The sequence below is a fragment of the Physcomitrium patens genome, chromosome 18 (assembly GCF_059467195.1).
Source record: "Physcomitrium patens ecotype Gransden chromosome 18, ASM5946719v1, whole genome shotgun sequence".
Classification (NCBI taxonomy): Eukaryota; Viridiplantae; Streptophyta; class Bryopsida; order Funariales; family Funariaceae; genus Physcomitrium; species Physcomitrium patens.
Window position 1 is genome coordinate 3506681 of NC_143427.1, and position 20489 is coordinate 3527169.

A 20489-nucleotide genomic window follows, 5' to 3' on the forward strand; every position below is an offset into this window, starting at 1 on the left:
ATTCTATAATTATTTAGAAGATTCTAAAAATTTGTAGAAGATTTTAGAAGGTCCTAAAATGTGGTAATTTGGAATATATCTATACTAAGAATTGTGATTAATAATGGTACTTTTATAAATGTTAGTAAGCATTAATGATATTACTATATTAATAATATTATTATCATAATAAATCTGATGATAATAAAATGCTATAATATTGAATAAATGATAGAATCCAAAAATTAAACATTACATTCAAAAAATTGTTTTAATACTATTCCAAATTAGATTGGTCATAGCTTTGTAATTATCAAATAGATTCTTTTCAAGCTGGGCTCATTTGGTTGCTATAAAGGAATATTTTATTTGCTATGTAGACCACGTGTCATTATTCACTACAATTCATCTGTAATACACCATTCTTTTCAAAATATGTCAACATTGAAATAATTTTTTGAGTCACTGTAAATAGAAATTCCTTCTACAGAAGACAATATTAAGTCTAAATTTATTACTATCTTTTTATAATTTATCTTTATTTTTTTATTACATCTTTCTATTATGCTTCTTTATAATAATATCTTTATTTTTATTTTTCACTATATAGTCATGTTACTACACAAAAATAGCATGTAGAGAGGCGATGGAATAGAGTAGTGCAAGGCGTAAGCAATATGGATAAGAGAAAGTGTGAAGGAAACAATGGAGGAGACAATGTAAAAAGATTGGCAATATAGAGGGTACCACGGTACATGCAAAAGCTAAGAATGTTGGAACGGACATTGAATTATAGTATTGGAGTGAAGGAAATAAGATGAGCATTTTTGTGGGAGTTTTTCCTAAGTAGTATTGGAGAACTATTGCAAGTTGAGGATCTTGTGAGAATATTAGATTATAGCTAGAAGAGAAGGGGTTGAAAATGTGGGCAAAGGCTAGGAACATGGAAATAAGGGGAATAGAGGCAATGGTGCAATGATTCTTCATCCAAGGTGCGTCAATTTAGTAAAAATTTGGATTGCTTTATCATTTCCCTATATATATATTCACACTTTTTATATAATGCACCATAAAAAAATATTTATTCCACACAAAATACAAAAAAAAGGATATTTGCACAAAAAAAAAAGAGGAAAATAAGACATGAATATCTAACATTTTATTTTCAAAACATTCCCCTAATTTTAATGGGGGTGATGGAAGGGGGCTACTAAACGTCAATGACAGAGCTACTTCTGTCCATCCAAATTCATCCATTCAACGAGACCCCGCCCCTTCCACGGCAAGAGGTGAGTCAGCAGAGGGCAGGACATACTTTTTTTCCGAATTGACCGCCAGCTGTGCATTCGCACACGCGTGACGGGGCCGAAACGTCACCTCGTCCGACGTGGACATCGTCCACGTGAACACGGTCATGGGAGCTCCCAGAGTCGTCAGTTAGAGTGGAATAGTCCACGTTACTCCGGAATAGACCACGTGCCTGTCTACATGGCACTGTACAAGTGTCCTATAAGGCCACCATTAAGGTGACTACAAACTCACTATTTGTGAGTTACCCCGATCACGTTCCCTACCATCATTTCCAGACCAGCACTGTTTTTCATTCAATAGCTATCCACCCAACCTGACCTTGACACTTGTTGACATTGTCTCTGGACACTTGTCTAAGATCCGACGGCTGGTAGGGGGAGCCACTGCGAAGTTTTTCATGTCAACAACGTTTGACGAACATTTTTTTAGATTGTTCTTTAGCAACTAAAAATGAGAGTAAAGGTGGGGTCTTTAAAATGTCTTGATGTCTGTGTATAGAAAATTTACGGGGAACACGAATCGTACATGAATTTTAGCAAGAAATGTTTTAAAATCACAACCCTAATTATGTGCGTGACGTAAAAGATTGTATGAAAGGATGGGTTCAAGAAATCTTTAAAGTTTTGAATCATTCTGTAACTTAGTTATCAATAATGATTTATATCAATTCATAACAAAAAGCACAGGTTTTGAAAGGAAATGTGCTTGTTTGCGAACTTGGCTTGATATTTGTAGAGATTGACAATAACATGCTTCATCCCATTGCAGACCACTCTACGAATTTATTGTTGCAGAATCAACTATGTAGTTTATAACATTATTTTTGGGAAACATTGAATGTATTACAAAAACAATATCATTTATTTTTAACGAACTCAACATAAAATTATGGTATTTTTAAAGTAATAGACTGTGAAGTATTCTAATTGTGCTTGAGTCTTGTATCAATAATAAACAAACCAGACAGATAATGACAATATTTCCTTTTGACTCTCTAATTAATAGCATGACAATATTAGTCTTAAGATTTATTTATTTTTTGTAAAAAAAAAAAAATGGTAGTTTTTTACAAATTTTTTTTGCTACCAAAATCAAAATGTAGTGTTGGATTAACATGAAGAATGTTGTCTCATGTTCATAGATCAATAACATGGATATATACATCTTTTGAAGTCAAATAAGGGGCTCGTGCAAGAGCTAAAAGCACCTTCTTCTTGTTAAGGTTATCCAAACACAACAGTATAGAATTGTCATAAAAATAAAAAAATAAAAAATCATTCAACTCACTTACATCCAAATTATACAACACAAGTAGTCAAGGAGCACGAAATGCAGCTTTTTACAACATGCGAAATTGTGAGGGTACTTCAATGATACAACGAAATTAGTCAACTTACGCCACCGACGAGGAATAGTGGTTTCCGTCACCCAGTGGCAGCAGAATCGTCGGTCTACGGACGAAATATTCATACCTCGTCGCCGCAGCGTCGGCAATGATGTCAACATTCTCCGTGAAACGAACGAACGAAGCATCCCTTCGTTGCGACGGAGGAATCGGGGAGGGGCTGGCTTTTCACCGACGGAATCTCCGTGCGGGGAATCTCCGAGCTTAGATCGTCTCGCAGTTGGCGGATTTGAAGCCGATCCGCTTGTTCACGAGGTCGTGCACAATGACGTGATTGAGCTGCTGGATGTTGCCGAAAATGCTGAAGCCGGTGCTGCTCGCCATGGCCAAGCACGTCGTGCCTTCGAAGTCCAGTGCGATGAAGGTGTTGTCCGGTGCAAGCGCGACGTCGGCGCCGTTGAAGTGGAAAACCACAGTGGGGTAGGTCGGATTGGCGACTCCGGCGGTGGAGAAGCAGTACTCGAGCCCATAGAATGACCCATCTGCCTCTGGATACGGGAGTGCTGCTTTGAGGGCCTGTTCGCACATTGAGAATGATTGTAGGGTTTCATGTCAAGTGGTCGATTGCAAACAGATAAGAAGATTACATGTGATTCACAAGAATGAATTTGAGGGGAAGAGTCATACCGCGACCATAGGGTTGAACGCATCCACGTCAAGGTAAGTTAACGTTGTTCCGGAGTCCAGAATCAGACCCCCTCGCCCCGTTGCGGCAATGTCGAACGTATTTGCGGGATAGTTCACCGCCTTGCCTTCGACGCTGATTCCTTGCAATTCAGCGTAGTAAAATGTGGGGTAGTTGTTGTTGGTTAGCATTGGAGTGTAAGCCACGCCTCCAGCAAGCGTTGAGTCGCCGATGTACAGGGGGCTGGTTTTGGTACTGCCTAAAGGCACCAAACAGTAAGAGAACTTCTTGGTGGCGGTTCCACCGAGTTGAGAGACGAGTGACAACGGACCTTTGCCGAGTCCTACAAGGCCTCCTGCTCCTGCAAACGTGCCCAAATTGCTGTTGCCGCAGCCGAAGGCGACGTTGGGGATTTTGCCTGTGCCGATGGTGACGTCGTCGGTGGACAGTGCACCACTGGTTGAGGAGCCGTCTCCATACATGTAGTCATACTGGCAGCTTGCGGCGCACGATTGGAATGGCAGATCCTGAAATAATTCAACAATGTATGTAGCCCGGGCATGGGAATCGTCACAATGGAGGGGATGGTGCACCGATCAGGTGAAAAATTGAAATCTCAATGCGTGCAAGCAACAAGCGTCGACAAAAACTGCGAAACATTTGCTTTAGTGGCGGTTGTAGCAAAAAGTTGTGATATTTACTTGGCAGAAGTTGCTCCCGCAGCCCAGGGTTTTGTAGCTTGCAGACTTGGAGGGGTCGAATTTGGCGCTCAGTGTCTCATAGCAGGATTTGCAGGGCAAGCATTGCACCCAATTCAAGTCACTTCCTGTATCCACGATTGCAGTGGATTTTTGAGGAGGATTTCCATAGGATATGTCAATCAGGTATTCTCCATTCCCGGATGCAACTGGAGTTTCGAACAATTGGTCTCCAGCAAGGACGTGCTTGGCTAGCCTTGCACGGCGTTCGTGACCCCTCTTCACAGCTGCGATGAATATTTCACTGGGGGTTTTCAGGGTTTCTGATCGTAGAGGCGAAGATTGATGTTCTCTGTATATCAATTCCGCTCTAAACACCTGATTGAAAACAAAACAAAACAACACAGAACAAAACAAAAAACATATTGCGTGAATTAGATACTTTGGAATTGACATATCTTCCTCAACAAATCCCAAAAATGTTAGCTAAATTCATGCACGCGCTACAGATAGTTGGAGGTGTTGTTGCTTTCAGCAAACTTACAGCTAATCCAGCAACTAAATAACATGCAGCAGTGTCTCATGAACGTCCAAGAATTCTTTCTTTTCATTGACCCGCTATTTCGATGCCAAATTCGAGGGTAACTAGCAGGACGCAGTGCATACTCAACAAGCATGACAATATGCTTCGAAGACGACCAGATGAAGGCTGTGAAGGGATTCAGAAATATTTGCCTGATTGTTGACAGGAGTATCTCTAGCTGCGAGAGTCCAGCTCATCGGCCCAATGCACAACAACACAAGAGCCGCCAATACTGAAGCGTGGCATCGAATGTTTCCCATGTTTCAGTGGCTCGTTCAACGATTCTGTGAACCTCAAACAGCTACAGTTGCGGGGTGGCTCTTGGTGTAACAAAACCTCATAAGCATGAATGAAGAAATCTGCTACCCAGGAAAGAAGGAAGAGAGGAGGACGTGAGACTGAGATTTTCTGCTCTCGTGGACGTGGAGCAGCACCCTTCGCAAAACGGGATAAGCGAATGATAAAAATTTCCGGAGATGTTGCGAGAATTATGTACTCATGGGATTCGAGACCTTTAGTAAATTGCCGGATTGTGAGTGCTTGTCCTTTCACTCAGCCACCAGGACGAGGTTGTTGGCATACGAGATTAGAATGTAGACTCAACTAGTGTGTTTTGATGGATGTAAGTCATTTAATCATCTTCAATGGTCGCAGCAGATTTTAAAAAAAAAAAATTACGCAAGCGCTCTGCTCCAAAGCGTATTTGAGAAGGCTAAATAGTGCCACTCACATTCGTAAACAGCATCGTTGCATTCCCGATCGTTGTATGAGCCAAGGGCTTTGGTTTCCTTGAAGTTCTCGATTTCTATCTCCGCATGTTTTTTGTCTCTTTTTTTTTTTTGGTTTACAGTGAAAGGTGATGGCAGAGAGTTTTGCCGTGTAGCGAATTTGTCACACTGATTGTCGTCTCCGCAGATCGAGTTTTGAATGGGGAGAAACGTTCTTTGATTGCCATGTCCCCGCGGGAGGCCTTGAAGCAGCTTTTCCATGATCCCGTTGCTTTTGTAAAATTATTCGGTGGCCCACGGTTCCAAAGTTACAAACAGCCATTATTTACATGAGTTTCTTTACTGAAACACTTTTGTTTCTTCTCTTCGTATCTAAATACCATTCGTCAATTTCAGCGTTGAAATGTACGTTTCTGCTCAACGGCAGCTTGTAACGATTGCGTATACGACGGACAGGCCGTCCATGCTTGTGTATAAAGATATCGTTAATTTGCGCTAGAATCCTCCCAATGTATCAAAACCTGTCATGTTAAGCCCCTGAATTCACACCCCACAAAGGAGTTGCAGCGATTCCGCAATGGTTGGAATTGTCCGAAGCAACGCAAATTGCGATTGCTCCGTTAGAGAAATTCAAGCTGCCTTAAGAAGTACTCAAACAAGCACATATAGCTAAGAAATCGTCGTTCTTAAGGCGACCTCTTGAATCATTTTAAAGATTATAATCCCCAGAGACGTGTCTCCATGCTGAAGAAAATGTAGGCGGCGAGAATGGCCTCCTCCGGTCAGTTCAGAATAGTGACCCCAGTTATCTTCAGATTTGTCGACTATCCTTGTGATGAGCGATAATTTCTTCTCGAGTTTTAATTGAGCGCTCATTATCGAAGTTTCCATGTTCATCATGAATACAGTACAATCCCCGCTGACATAACATACGCCAACCACCTGTCTCATGATTCTGACCAACTCTACAAGTCATCGTTCATGACTCAAAATTTCGTGGTATCTCTCGTATATGCGTGAAATGATTAGTATCCAGATTCTCGAAATAAGTGCAGAGCCTAGTTGGGTTGCTTGCGTTGAAACAGGTTTTGACGTCGTTGACGCGATTGACAAGATTATCAGCCCTAATTGCCAAGCAATCAAGTGCAGAACGCAAGCAAGTGACGCTTGATTTGTGATTACACGGCAGCAACACGGTACAACACTTACGTCAAAGATTCCGCTGTCCTTGTCTATGGTTTCTTTCGATGCACCTTCGCATTTCTGCATCGGTGGCCATCTCGTCCGCATCGTGGCTTTGTAAAAAGTGGAATTGAGTTTGCCAAAAGAACGCCTCCAACACTCAAGTCAATTGTCAGTTGAACAGAAACTTCTTGTTGGATGACCTACCTTGTGATTTCACCGAGGACTGAGCGTTGTCTTAAGTTTGAAGCTCTATGCTGCATTCTACCTTTTCCTGAGTGATCCAAAAGTGAGTCGAACAGAAATCTTTTCGCTAAGCCAAACTTAGCTCCCGAGGTTTACCACAATCGCATCATGAAACCCAGTGTTTTAGTGAAGATGATGCAGGTTTCATGAGCATCTTTACTAAAATTTCAAGCCAAATACTGGTTCACATTTCCTTTACTGCAAATTTGCGTGCATTGAGATGATTCGTAACCCTTTCCTGTTGTCGTGTCCAATTATTCAGACTCCAAGTCTCGAGAGGTCCTGGAATTCTGCGCTTTGATTATTCCCCATGAAAAAGAGCGTGTGAATCTAGAATCTTGCAGAAGTGGAGGTGAAGCACAGTACGTAACGACATTGTTCTGTACACACGAGGCACCATTGGGTGAAGGTTCTGCGATTTCTGTCTAATTAAGCTGTGCTTGTTCATGTTCATTCTTGTTTCGGAGACTCTGAGACCTTTGTTTGCTTGCATCGAGTGCATTATCACCCAGGTTGATAACGGAGGGAAAGATCGATACCTAGGTTTCACTCATACAATTATGTTCAAATTTTGGGTTCAATCTGCGATAAGTGCGCGTAGTCAGGAATTGGGGTTCACTGACCAACTCGTACTGCGTCAACAGAAAGTGACCCCCCACGCGTTCGTGCAAATGATTGGGGCGTCTTGTCACTTCTATGAGCAACAAAAGTGGTTGGAATATCCAAAGCACAGACTAATACGACAATGTGCAAAGTTGCGCAAAAGGGTCATAGAAGTGGAGTGCGCACGGTCCCGTCCGTCTACAATCTTGTGACGCACGAAGAATTATTGTGGAGATGCTGTTGTCATACCTACCTGCGGGGCCAGCTTTCCTTGCTCTTAGCATTGTCGGACTCAGGAAACGATGGAGTTAACCGGTCATCCGTTCTGATTCCCCTCCACAAAATCTGTTTGTGAGTTTCTCATAACCTGGTTCATATTGACCACCGCTGTTCGATTGATATCACTATGCTGGTATCTACTCCGAACGCTGCTGATATTGATACGCAGCAAGTTAGTATCGGGATATCCTTGTGGACTCAATTTGGCGTGGACCCCTCGGTAGTTGGGGTATATCTCCCATTCTCAATCCTGTGTTGAAGCCTACTTTGCCATGCTCAAAAATGCTGTTGGAAGGATAGGACTTTCAGAGTGATGAGCTGAACTGGTTTTTCTATTTTCATATTTCAATCTGTGACGTAGCCAGTTTTCCTGTTTCTCGAGACCCATATGATGTTCATCTCTTGTGCTGTACAGAATTCTTTTGCATCTCCGAATGTCCATCGCTGCCTGATGATTGAATTGCCTGCGGCATCTCTCTTGCCTCGCATTGCCAATTTGTGGCGGTCCTCTAATTTTGGTAATAGAGCTAGCAAGAGCCTTTCTGGTGGTCTCTCAGGGTTCTGCAGCAGGAGCAGGTCTCCGTTTGCTTCTACAACTAGGGTTCGTGGTCGCCTGGAGAATAGGGTTTCTTCATCGATTTTCTTTTCTAGATTTTCAGTAGCTGTGAGAGCCTCGATGGAGGCGGCTGCATCGGGTGACACGAAGGATTTGAAAGAGGAGGTGCCGAATCTCGATCCTATCATTCAATACATTGTGATTCGGAAGGATTTGGTTGACACAATGAAGTGGCCACTCGGGAGTGTGATTTCGCAGGGTTGCCATGCAGCTGTTGCAGCCATCTGGCTTCACAAAGATGATTCCGTGACCTCTGAGTATTGCGCCGGCGAAAACCTAGATAATATGCATAAGGTAATCAAATTTAGCTCTATTGCTGTAGTGTGCTTAGAGGAATGGAGGGATTCCATTTGAATGCAGATTCATACGTCGGTATAGTTACGAAGGGGATCCAGCTAATGGCTCATTTATCTATTTTGTTAATTAGGGCGACCAACGTCGCTCCTCTTTGATAATGCCGTTTAGACAGTGGTTTAAGTGTGTTTTATACCTTGCAGGTTACGCTGGAGGTGAAGGGAGAGACCCAGCTGCGCAATTTAGCTCAGAAGCTGGAGATCGGTGGGGTGGCACACAAGCTGTGGATGGAGCAGCCTGAGAATTTTCCGACTTGCCTTGCTACAAAACCCTATCGTAAGAGCGAGGTCGCTTCTTTTTTCAAGAGTCTCAAACTTTGCCGATAATAGTTTGAGTATCTTATCAAAGTTGTGCTTTTCGAAACACATTTTGCAGACTTAGCTTTGATACAACGATTGTGAAGGTGCAACTTCGCCACTAAACCCATTTTCGTGCGAGGTTTTGCACCAATTGTTTGCAATGAATCTGAGGTTGATAAATTTTGTGATCTGCTCAAACTGCCAAAGCGCTCGTCTGCCTTGACCACCATCACGCCCGCTCAACGAGGTGTGCCCAGTAACATTTTACGCAACCCTAGAAACCTGAACATTCCGAACAGTGTAAAAACTATTACTAGTTGTGCTCAAGCGTTCACTTCTGAACTGCGGGGCATTGAGCTCGATAACATCATCTGATTTGCAATGTCAGAACTACACAAATTCCAACACCCTTGAGCAGAACTTGTAATGGTTTTACTCTACGCTGCATGTAAGTTTCTAGACATTTGACGGTGACAAGCTCATCGGTAGAGAGCTTCAGCACCTGATACTAACAAACCTTCATCTATTTCACACATTTAAGACACTGAAACAGGTGATTTGGAATTGAAGCTTACTGTTAAGGGAAAAGAAAGTTTGTGAGTGCATAACTCAAATCTTCTAAATTGCCGAAGCCCACACTCAATAACTTCGTCCCATTTCGACCTTCAACACAAACCTGCAAGATGGGAAGAAACCGGTCCAGAACACAATCCCATAATTGTTAATATGGCAGAAATGTTAATTGGGGGGCGCAGACAGAGCCTGAAGGAAACAAATAATGATTCGAATTGTGTGCATGTTGCGAACACTGCTTGTCGACTGAAACCCAAAAACCCTAAACACTAATCCTGAGCCCTAAACTGTGGCAGAGTTCGCGGTGGGATTAGAATTGACGGCAAACTCGGGTAGGGTTTAAAAGCAATATGCTCACCATATTACTTAAGAGTAGGGCATTTTTTGTATTGCACAATAAAAGATCAGAACAAACTGTAATTTTTTTGGGTGAGGGGGGTTTAATGGTGTTAATATATATATATATATATATATATATACATATTGTTTGTTTGTTTGTTGTTGTTGTTGATGAGAAGATCTATCATTTGCAGAAGTTTCTCTACAAAGATACATGTTTCACAACTTCATTGACATAGGACAAACTAGTGCAATATCTCCATTTAGGGTTTGAAATTTAGGATTTGAAATGGGTTGTGTAAGGATATTTGGAGTTATGAAACCTCATCTTTTTGCAAGTAGAATAAAATTGTCTTTGCATTCTAAGTAGGAGGGATTTTTGCATTTTATTTAATAAGTGGGATTTTGTACTTTGTATGAGCAAATAATTTAGGAAACTATTAGGTGGACACCCACCTATCACTATGTCAATACCCCACATACAAATCCCACAAAAAATTAGTTTTGAATTCAAATGACAATTCATAAATTTTGATTCTTATTGTATTTATTAATTTAATGCCAAACTTTGATACAACCTTATCCATTTGTATTTTATGGCTTCATATTATCTTGGTGTTCAATTCTTATCCTTGCAAAGCTTTGTCAAATTAATTTTTTAGATAATAAAATCATAAAAAATTGTGTTTCATTAGTGTTTATCATTGTCAAATATATATGTATGCACATTTTTAAAAATCTTATTTAAAATCAGAATTGGTCATTTTTTGCAAGGTGTCCATGCACCAAAAGGAAGGTGTTTATCTAGCAGTTCCCATAATTTATTTTAAAGTTTGTACCTTACCTTTTATTTTATTTTAGAAAGTTTAATTATATTGTTGAAGTGTTATTTAAAATTTATGTTATTCAAGTGGACTAATTATTATTTTATTATTTTATTTTATTTTATTTTGTGCTATTGCAATAGTGTTACAAAGTTTATTAGTTCATGACTTAACATAAAATGTTCTTTTTACAACATTTATTATTGTAAATTCTAATATCTGTTATTTGATAGTCAAATCAGATATTAAAATTGTTCATGATTTTTTCTATTTTTGATATTTGATTTTTTTCATTATTTGAAGATGGATATATAAGTTTGAGTTATATATATTTAATGTTCATCAAATTTTTGTTTATTTTTTAGGTTTGTCTTTTCAATAACAAGTGCTTTGTTTTTTTTGATTTTGTTTGTTTTGATTTTTTGATTTTTTGATTTTATTTAAACATTATTAACTTATATTCTCTCCATTGAATTTTATATATCTAGAAAAAAAAAATGCAATATGTATTGTTGTTTCTATTGATTAGCATTGTTACAATTTGATTTTATGTGATTGTGTTTAAATTTTTATTCTCTTGTTTCTTTGATATTTTGCATTGACACAACAAAAATTAGACACAATGTGTATCTATGTAATAGTTTATATTGGCTTCAATTTCTTACTTTTTAAAAATACAATTGCATTAAAAAGATCAATAGTTCAAATCTCAACAAATAAATCTTAACATTGCATAATGCATCAGCATAAGAATTAATTCCTTCTTGTTCAGAAAATAGATAAACAGACTTAAAAAGACAAACAAGTTTCAAGAAAAGTTGTATATTTTTTAAAAAATATTACATATTTGTAATGTAAACAATATACTGTTGGGTTGACCATTTGTATACCTCACAATTTAATATCACAATAGAATGCACACTATTTTAATGATATATAGTTTGTTTTAATAACAATTAAAAATAATCTCTTTAATTTTATTCTCTCCAAATAGTGAATTGCAATGAATAAACTCATCCTTTAAGAGACTTTACACCTTGCACATCTTATGGCTGTCAATTCTAAGCCAGAGGAGCTCTTTTAAGCTCGTGTGCTTGTCAAAGTACATTTTAAAGCCACTTCTCCGGACCATTTTGTTGATCAAGTTTGTGCACAATGAATGGGGCACATACATTGAACTGGTCAGCCCCCCCCTACACTGAGCTGAAAAGAGAGCAAGGGATTATCTAACATGATTAAGTGAAGTTGGGGTACTGATTCATCTGTGGCAATTTGTGTATTGCTTGTCTATTGCTGCATAAAATTGTAGCCTGACGTTTCAGTAGGACAGCCTTGCTGACCACACACCGTTGTCATACAATTAGTCACTTCAGTGACTATATGGTACTGTGCTTTCTGACACTCCAGTGGCTTGGCCCATGTTGTGTAGTCACGAAGACATCCATAGCCCTTGCTCAGTTCACAGGTTCAATAGATTCTTGTACTTGCTTCTTAAAAGAAGCGTGGTCGTGCCTAAACCGCTTCTAGAATGCAATGAGATGTGTCTCTGTTCAATTAGATCTTGAAAGTATCACATTTGAGGTGGGCATACAGTGATTTCAGTTTTGGGGTTCTTGGTTTTTCTTTTGATGTAATTTGATATGTCAAAGTTCGTGACAGCATTGGGTCCACGGTGAAGAACTGCAGCTCTGTCATAAGCTACGGCTGCTTCTTCTTCTGTGTCTGCAGTTCAACCAAGCACAGATAGATCAAAGATAACATTAATCCTCGTTGAATCTTTTCCATATTTGCAAGAGTATTCCTAAAAGGCTCTGGCCAGCAGCTAGCATGAATATTATAAGCTCAAACTGGTATTTTATCTCAAGAGTTTGAGGTGAGGATGCACATGCTCGGTTGATCCAAATGCAAGAAAACGTACCATAGGTGCCTAGGTAATGATACTTTGCGCCCGAGTGTCTTCCAATGCGGGCTTCCCAGCGTCCCTCTTGGTGATGCCTGCTTACTCAAACAGATTTATCAGACATCTGGATCTTCCAAACACATGTATAGATACCTGAAGCATTTAATAGATTCTGACTGCAGGATACTTTCACATCAGCAATTAAACATAGCTGTGTTTGCTACCAGAATATTCGAAAGTGAATACACAAAATATTTTTCTTGTCCATACCTTGTAACTCCACGATATTTTGATATTCCCCTAGTGAACCCGGGACTTTTCCTGTTTTGTATAGCATTGAAAACAACTGAGCAAGGTCAGAGTGATTGAAAAGACTACAAATGAGAGGATACTTTAAGTTAATCTATTAAGTAAACAGAAACGATTGATGAACTAATTGGTGCTAATAATCCAGTGCTTCTACGAGCTTACCTGCGCAAAAGAAGAATGTAGTCCTCTTTAGTTAGGTTTTTCATTGTCTTCAACTCCTCCTCATACAGACTGGGCTGTCATTGCAAAAGGCCATTGAAGAGATATTTCAGTTCTTTGTGAAATTAGTCTTTCAAAGAAATTCTCAAAAAAGAGGTTCAGACAAATGCAGTGGCAAGGCATACCGGGAAGTTGGTGTGCACACCAGGGCCCCAATACTTCAAAGCTGCTAAGTCGTGGGCTTTTGCAGCTTGTTCTTCATCAGTGTAGGCTCCTGGAAATGGCCAAAAAAAAGTCATTCCAATCACACACAAGTATGCAATAGAGACCTCTTCAGTAGTAGTAGTGGACCCCAGTTTGCATCAAAAGAGGATTATAATAGCATAAGGAAATTTGTAGGATAAAACCAAACACTGAAATCTTTCATGATTATCTTTACTTTCCTGTAGAAACAGTACCTTAACACTGACCGCATTACACAGAGAAACCTCTCCGTTTAAAATTTGGATAGATAATCGGATAATATTGTAGGGTTTCTTTTGCAGTGCTATTACTGAATTCTAATTATCCCAGCCATGAATACCAAGAAATTCTAAAAATACTGTTCATCTCATTGGATGATTTCTAGCATCAAGTTCAGTTCCCGAGGCATGTGGCAACTCGAGTCGTAAGCTTACCAAGGTAAACTGTATCAGCACCGTGTCGTGGCAGCGGAGTTGCAAACCCCAGCCACATTTTCACAAAGAAACATATCAGCTGCTACTCAGAGGTATAAATGTATTACTAATATGGCACATAAACTTCTTACGCGCAAGCAGCCGAAGCGGAAAAACGCAATCATGTGGTTGTGTACACTACCAACCTTGTCGCCCTCTTCTCGCAAGCCCAAGCTTCACTTTGCTGTTATCCCATAAGTGCGCCTCAAATCGCCCTGTGTGTCGATGCCTGCGTTCTTGTAAAAGTAAAGCATCAATACTGTACGATGTCCCTTTCACGATACAATTTTTTGCTGACAAACTTCTACAGTTGCAAATTTTTAAAAACCGAGTCACTGATTACAACAAATGGGAAGATGATTGTCTTCCTTGAAGCAAGCGACTTGAAACTTTATGTTTCTTTCACGAACAATTGGTAACCACATTCAAAGAGATTAGTAGAGATGACTTCAACCTTGTTACACCCCTGTACTTCGAGCTCCGGAGAACGGCAATTTTGTTCGTTTCAATATCTGGTGATCCTTTTGACAGACTCTTTCCTTTAACTTCATGTCTCTCTTCTCCTGTAACACTTTCTTCTATGTTCGTTTCACACCTGACAACTGCGTTGCTTTTAGGCGTCGTTCTAATCCTGGTCCAAGAATAACCTTTGGCAGGACTAGTCTTTATTAGCCGCAGAGGTTTAACTGCCTTCGTTAGGATCGGAGACTTAACATTTCTACCTTCTTGGTTCGTCATTTCTATCATATCATTCTCACAGCTAGCTGGGTCAGGCATGAGAAGTCGTAATTTGACATTTCTTGGGAACGTTTGCAACTCCTTAAACGCGCTTTTGGTGATCTTCTTTCCTCTTTTACAAGTGTAGTGGTCTTTTATCGGAGTTTCTGTCGCAGACTGTAACATCTTATCGTCGATAAGCATGTTCGACACTCTCGGTCTCATGTCTTTCGGCGTTGTGACTCGACTGCTTCGCTTTCGCGAAACACGAGGGACGCCCGGGCTTGACCACGTTGCGTTACCTGGAGCCAAATTTTGTGGACACTGCTCGGAAACTGGACGCTCATCATTGAGTAATTCCAAGAGTGTATTTGGAAATTCAAGCTGTGACTCTAGCTTCTCATGTAGCGAATCTCTTAACCTCGCAGCCAAATTCGGATGGTTTGAAATATCCGCGAGTGGGAGCAATTCCGCATGTCTTCTCCGTTTGCAATTTTTGTGAACTTGGAGTACGACTTCAGGCTTTACGGGTGAAGATAGAGGCTGCAGAGGAGCATCAGCAGTACCCGTCAATCGGTTTCCTTGTGGAATCTGGAGTTCCAAAGACGATGAAGCGTTCGTTCCTTCCTTGTCAGAGAGCCTTGCAGAAAATTGATCCCGCATGTTATCTGATGGCATTGTCGGATTCTCAACTTGAACCCACAATTTTGAACTCGGTGGCACGAAAGTATCTCTGAGTTCTGTGTCGTTCCTTATGGCTTCAATCCTTTCCTGAGTCGTTGGCCCTACTTTCAGAAAGTCTACAACTAGGTTTTTCCCATGCTGAGACATCAATCTGTGAACGGCACCATCTGATTTGGTGAAATTCGATAAGCAGCCTGTTTCTTGATGGGTATGATCTTGAGTAGGAGTTGAAATCACATTCTGCTCTCTGCTAGTGAGATTCCCACGTTTGTCCTCTGAAAACCCAGGGGACACATGTGGAACACAAATTTGGACTTGAGCAAATTTTCTACCAGAACCTAAGGAAGGTGACTTCATGTTTGTCTCCATGGATTCTCGCCAAGTCCAAGGGATCGCTGTATCCATGCATGGTGAATAAATTTTCTGTATTGCGCCGTGCATAGCAGGGCGTTTTTGCGAACAGTGGTGCTTCGGTTCCTTTGATGAATTGATTGTACCAGGGACGCCACTAAAGATCGTTCTTGTCACCTCCGGAGATGAAGCAGGTGAATCGTTTAAAAAATATTGGATTGAGTGCGGCGATTGCGATGACTCAGAACGGCAAAGGTATCCGAAGTGGACAGACGTTCGTTTTCCTGACTCAGATTCCGGACTCCAAAATTTCGAGGGTGAGATTTCCAGCAAACTTTCCAAATGAGGTAAATCAGCCGCAGTTGGCGGTTCGTCAAGTATCCAACGCACTGAAAGGGTAGGATCGTTGCCCTCATTGCACGACTCCTCCACTGGGAACCAACCCATTGTCTTCTCCAGGACCTCGTCCTCCAGCTCACCCAAGTTGTCATAGTTTCCAACCAATACACAGGGATCTCCATTAGCTTTGCTATTGTTTTGGTGGTCAATATCCTGCACAGTTGTCCCAAATTTCACCTCATTACCATTTTCGTGCTCTTTCACCATTTTATAGTGGCTCAGAAACCTAATACCATTCTCAATTCTGCCTTCAGATTGTTGTTCCAGACTTCGGTGTTCTTCGAACTCGTCCTCATCTATTACTTCTGCGCGAAACGCGCTGTTGATGTCAATTTGGCCACTGTCAGGGTTCTGCAGGGAACTGGTAGATAATACCCTAGAGTGTGCTTCGAAATGCTCGCTGTCAAGATACTTCCTTCTTAATGCCTGGCTACTAATGCCTTCACTCTCATCAATATCGATACCTCTCTTTTCGGTGCATCGACTGCTACTAGATTGGCCCATGGAGGGTTGTTTTGGAAGTGGAGGGTAGTCGAATTCTTCAAGCACGCCCTGGCCTAAAAACCAAAAAAAATCAACGTCTACATTAGTCTGTTTGGTTCAATTAATTACGTGGAGTTAGCCTCGCGACGCAGGGAATCAACGCCAAAGATATGTCTCACGAAATTTTGGCTGCACTATTACACCACTCAGAAAATCGGTTAAAATACATGGATCTGCTACTTAGTTTCTTATTTGAAGATCACCTGAAGTAATTGTACCAAGGATGTTGCATACTTAATGCTCAATTACCTTCGTTAAACAATTCTAAAGTTATCCGAATTTCTTGTCCCACGACGAGAGCTGGGCTCTTCCTCTGCACTTGAGAGGGTAATGGTGGGGAGGTTGGTTTGAGAGCGTCAAACATATACAGGTCGTAATCCTTGTGATCTGTTTTAATTTTACACCATTTTGTGAAGGTATTACTACTTGAAGGGTCTGACAACGCCTGAAAGCACATTAGAAAATAAAAGAGCTTAAGTGGATATTCTAGTCAAGCCTAACCGCCCTACGACTTCGGTTTGATTCTTGCCGATTGCATTTGTACAAGTGGCAGTGAGCAGAAGTACCCGCTGAACCAACATGTTTCAGAACTGTCGGATAAGTTCAAATCGCTTGCAAGTCGATGTACAATAGCCTTCATCGGTACGATGCTGTAACGACACAAATTTAGAGACAAACTTTTCGTGTGCGAATTATTCTGAAATTTTGAAACGTCGACTAACAAATTAGACTACGACTTTTCTGCAAGCTGTGAGTGTATTCATTATAATTGTTCTTTTAGCACATAGGTGCAAGTATTGTGCAAAGGGGATTGGTGAACACCTGCTGACAGTAATTCGTCTGCAAGAAACAGTCTGTGCGCCTCCGTAACCTCAATGTCACTTTCAACTGGCTCGCATTCAATCTGATGGGCAACTCGTCTGGTGGTTGAATTGATGATCGAGTCTGTTGGAGGTGCGATGAACGTCTCTTGACCACGAGCTTGGTAACAATTTGGCCATTCCGGCAATATGATGAACTTGTTCTGATGGTCAGCTAATTCACTGACACATAAGTCACTAGCGTCTAAGTTATCTAAGGCATATAATTCCAATTTGTTGTCATTTACATCCTTTTCCGATGCTGAACGATACTGCTTGAGGTATACCCCGGATCCTAATGCGCACAACGATGGTTGAATTATTTCCGCAGTCTTCTCATATTGGCCGCTAATTCCCACTGTGTTCCGCTCTTCAAATGTTGCTAGGTTTGGAGCAACACATGTTGCCCATTGTACAGTTATTGAATCACTAGCTTGCCGTTCTTCTACAGCGTAAGCATGGGTTGAGTTTAGACTTTCCGCTGGCACGGTCCCAAGCTCGATCCTATTTTTAGTATCATTGCGCTCCCATGGTGTAGCTCGTATCTGTGTTCAACAAATTCACTAGTCTTAGATCTCCATGGCCAAGACAGATAACAACGTTGCAGAAATCCCTCGAGGCCATTTTCAATTGCTCACCCGCTGAAGTACTGTTTCCATGCCGTTTCTCGTTTCGGTTTCTGATTGGTCCTGTACAGCCCCTTCCATGTCCACAGTCCTGGAGACAAACCTGTCCAGCCGTTCTTCTACGACTCCCATTAGCGGACGTCCTTATTTCGTACTACACGATCACCTTCCAAAGCATTATCATGTATCGATCACCTTAGCATGAATGCTGCACCCATCGGGACGCTCCATTGCTCAGCTCCTGCGTCCAGCATCACAAACGGTTAAATATCGATTTCTCTTTCTTCCAAGCGTGTTCGATTCGGGCTGACTTTAGATTAATAACGAGAATAACCAATTTCGTTACATCCTTCTCATGTTACCTCAATCATCCCATTGTTTGATTTCAGCATGCTGATTCAAGAAACCAATAAATAAATTACAGCACAAGTTTCCAATCATAAACACACACACAGTAGAGTCATTCACAATTTTCTGCCAGCATATTACTCTACTGAATCACTACACCTTATGTCGAGGACCTAATTAATCATCTCTAATATCCTCTTAATGACCCTACCCCCTTTCAACACACGAATACAACGTGGTGTCACATATTATACACTGCTCAAGCACCTCATCCAGAACACACGTCGTAAACTCCTCAACACTCATTTCGGCAGCATTTCAATCCGCCCAGCCAAAATTATCTTCATGTACATAATAAATGGCTTCAATCTTTGAAATAATAATCTACCGAAAGCCCTCACGCTACCAAAACCTCACCCCTCTTCCTTATGTCGCACTGCACGAAAAATCTCTCACTATTCAAGCCATAGAAGATAAATATCCAACTCAGAAATGAATCATGGGACTCAAACTCCGCCCGACTAATTCCCCTCCCTCCCCGTTCTAGAGAGTCATCAAGCGGGACAACATAGCAAAACTACGTTACAAAAAACGCAACACTAATCGAACATTTGCAATCTTCAACAACACCTTCATGAACATGAATTCGCTGCTATGGCCAAGCCATCGGTCGCCTTCTTCCCAGCTTGAAATCGAGCGCGCTTCCACCTTGAGGTCTAGGATGAATGCTATCCATCCGTTGCTGCATTCATCATGGAAGTAGGTGGTTTCCTTGGTGATAGGACAGGCAAGCGCAGCAGTTTGGCTGATTCCGAAGCCTCGTCTTCATGAAGTGATCGTTGATTGCGACGACGCTGCACACTCAATCTTTGTATACGATCTCGATATCCAAGCACGTGAAGTTCCAACACTGACTGGCTCTTCCCTCTCTAAATTCTCTTAAGTCGCCTTGTCGATATTGATTAGTGCACACATCCTCCGTGAGCACGTCGGTTTCATGTTGTGCTGTTCGCGACGGAGCTGTGTTAAGGATTGGTCACTTCGTGTTGCGGTTTCCTGGTGAAGATATCTATTCTGCGTTTCGGAGGTTTGTCTTCCGCCGCTAAGCTCATGGTGTAATCCACTTTGATGCTTCCACATTACTCTCCCGCTGCGAAGTTTATCGTGTATTTTACGTCCATATTTTTCAACTTTTCCTCATGACGGACCAGTAGAACTTTGCTTCTTAGCCCTGAGAATTTCTTGGAGAGTTTTTTCATTTTCTCGAGAAGGGAGAGAACAGGGTGTTAAAATCTCAATGCAATGGTACATAACAAAATTTATTACATAAGAGAAAACAATATATACAATATAGTGGTGATGTGTTTGAAGTGCCTTTTTGCATGGATTCTAAATTTACTCTTTGTTTGAACTATACTTCGAACATAACTCTTTGACATTCTCAATACATTCTGATACCTTGACTTTGTATGATACCATTACTATGTATTGATACCTTGACCATGTCTCATTGTGCATGGTTATCAATCTCATCCATGTGAGAGGATCTTGGTGGTTCCCAGGCAAGTAGGAAAGAAACGCTAGGCACCTCCCTTTTGCACCAATACCCCCTTTTGCTTAGGGTTTCTTTCTTTTTCTCCATTTTCATTTGGTGAGTGGAGACATTGCTCCAATGGCACTTATTCTTGTAGAAACATTCGAGTAAGTGGAGTCTCTTTTTCTTATTTTATTTTGTTTTATTGATGATTTTTATTTCTTATTTTTTTTAATTCATATTATTGTTGATTCAATGTGAGTTGTTCTTATTAGATATATGATTCTTAAATACTTTTATATAAAAATATTGTAATTACATATTGACATATATATAATACTTATTGTACAAGTATTTGGAACTATTTGAAGATTTTAATATTCAAGTTGAGTAAAATTCATCCTATAGTACAATTCTACTTTTAATATATTTTTTCTATTATTAAATATTGATACCAATTTTATAAGAAGAGAAATTTTAAAAAGGTTGGTAAAAATTAATAAATCGTTTTTATTAATAAGACTATAAGATTAACTAGAGATTAGAAGAAAGAAATAAAGGCTATGGATTATTGGAGATTTTTAATATTTATCAAGATTGATATCCTTAGCTATCAAAAATATATAATCACTAAAGGTGTACAGCCTAAGAAATTATTATATAAATTTAGACATAAGTATGGTATATTTATGATACTTT

The 20489-nt window shown here is 40.4% G+C and overlaps 3 protein-coding genes across 8 annotated transcripts; 1 reads left to right on the forward strand and 2 right to left on the reverse strand.

Annotated features, from left to right (window-relative positions):
- Positions 1 to 2602: 2602 nt before the first annotated feature.
- Positions 2603 to 5050, reverse strand: LOC112295088 (aspartic proteinase nepenthesin-2). The gene is made up of 4 exons (XM_024546259.3): positions 4754 to 5050; positions 4022 to 4396; positions 3323 to 3847; positions 2603 to 3211 (listed from the first exon to the last, which is right to left on the reverse strand). Exons 1-4 carry the CDS (start codon positions 4859 to 4861, stop codon positions 2900 to 2902), a joined length of 1320 nt encoding a protein of 439 aa, XP_024402027.1. The 5' UTR covers positions 4862 to 5050; the 3' UTR covers positions 2603 to 2899.
- Positions 5051 to 6702: 1652 nt separating this feature from the next.
- On the forward strand, positions 6703 to 9098 carry LOC112295036 (uncharacterized). 3 transcript variants are annotated; one of them, XM_024546141.2, is made up of 4 exons: positions 6703 to 7166; positions 7402 to 7868; positions 8055 to 8549; positions 8753 to 9098. In XM_024546141.2, the coding sequence occupies exons 2-4, from the start codon at positions 7767 to 7769 to the stop codon at positions 8933 to 8935; spliced, it is 780 nt and encodes a 259-aa protein (XP_024401909.1). In that variant the 5' UTR covers positions 6703 to 7166; positions 7402 to 7766; the 3' UTR covers positions 8936 to 9098. The 3 variants fall into 3 exon arrangements, with proteins under 3 accessions (XP_024401909.1, XP_090100432.1, XP_024401910.1); XM_090244306.1 differs by having other exon boundaries at positions 6703 to 6898; positions 7020 to 7868; XM_024546142.3 differs by having other exon boundaries at positions 6728 to 7711.
- Positions 9099 to 11518: 2420 nt separating this feature from the next.
- LOC141046479 (uncharacterized) lies at positions 11519 to 19192 on the reverse strand. Of its 4 annotated transcripts, none has more exons than XM_073540595.2 (10): positions 18887 to 19192; positions 17921 to 18149; positions 17245 to 17827; positions 14183 to 16436; positions 13875 to 13957; positions 13198 to 13286; positions 13016 to 13089; positions 12815 to 12865; positions 12563 to 12639; positions 11519 to 12366 (listed from the first exon to the last, which is right to left on the reverse strand). In XM_073540595.2, exons 2-10 carry the CDS (start codon positions 18038 to 18040, stop codon positions 12215 to 12217), a joined length of 3483 nt encoding a protein of 1160 aa, XP_073396696.2. In that variant the 5' UTR covers positions 18041 to 18149; positions 18887 to 19192; the 3' UTR covers positions 11519 to 12214. The 4 variants fall into 4 exon arrangements, with proteins under 4 accessions (XP_073396696.2, XP_073396695.2, XP_090100441.1 ...); XM_073540594.2 differs by lacking the exon at positions 18887 to 19192 and adding an exon at positions 18524 to 18880; XM_090244315.1 differs by lacking the exon at positions 18887 to 19192 and having other exon boundaries at positions 17921 to 18880.
- Between the last annotated feature and the right edge of the window lie 1297 nt (positions 19193 to 20489).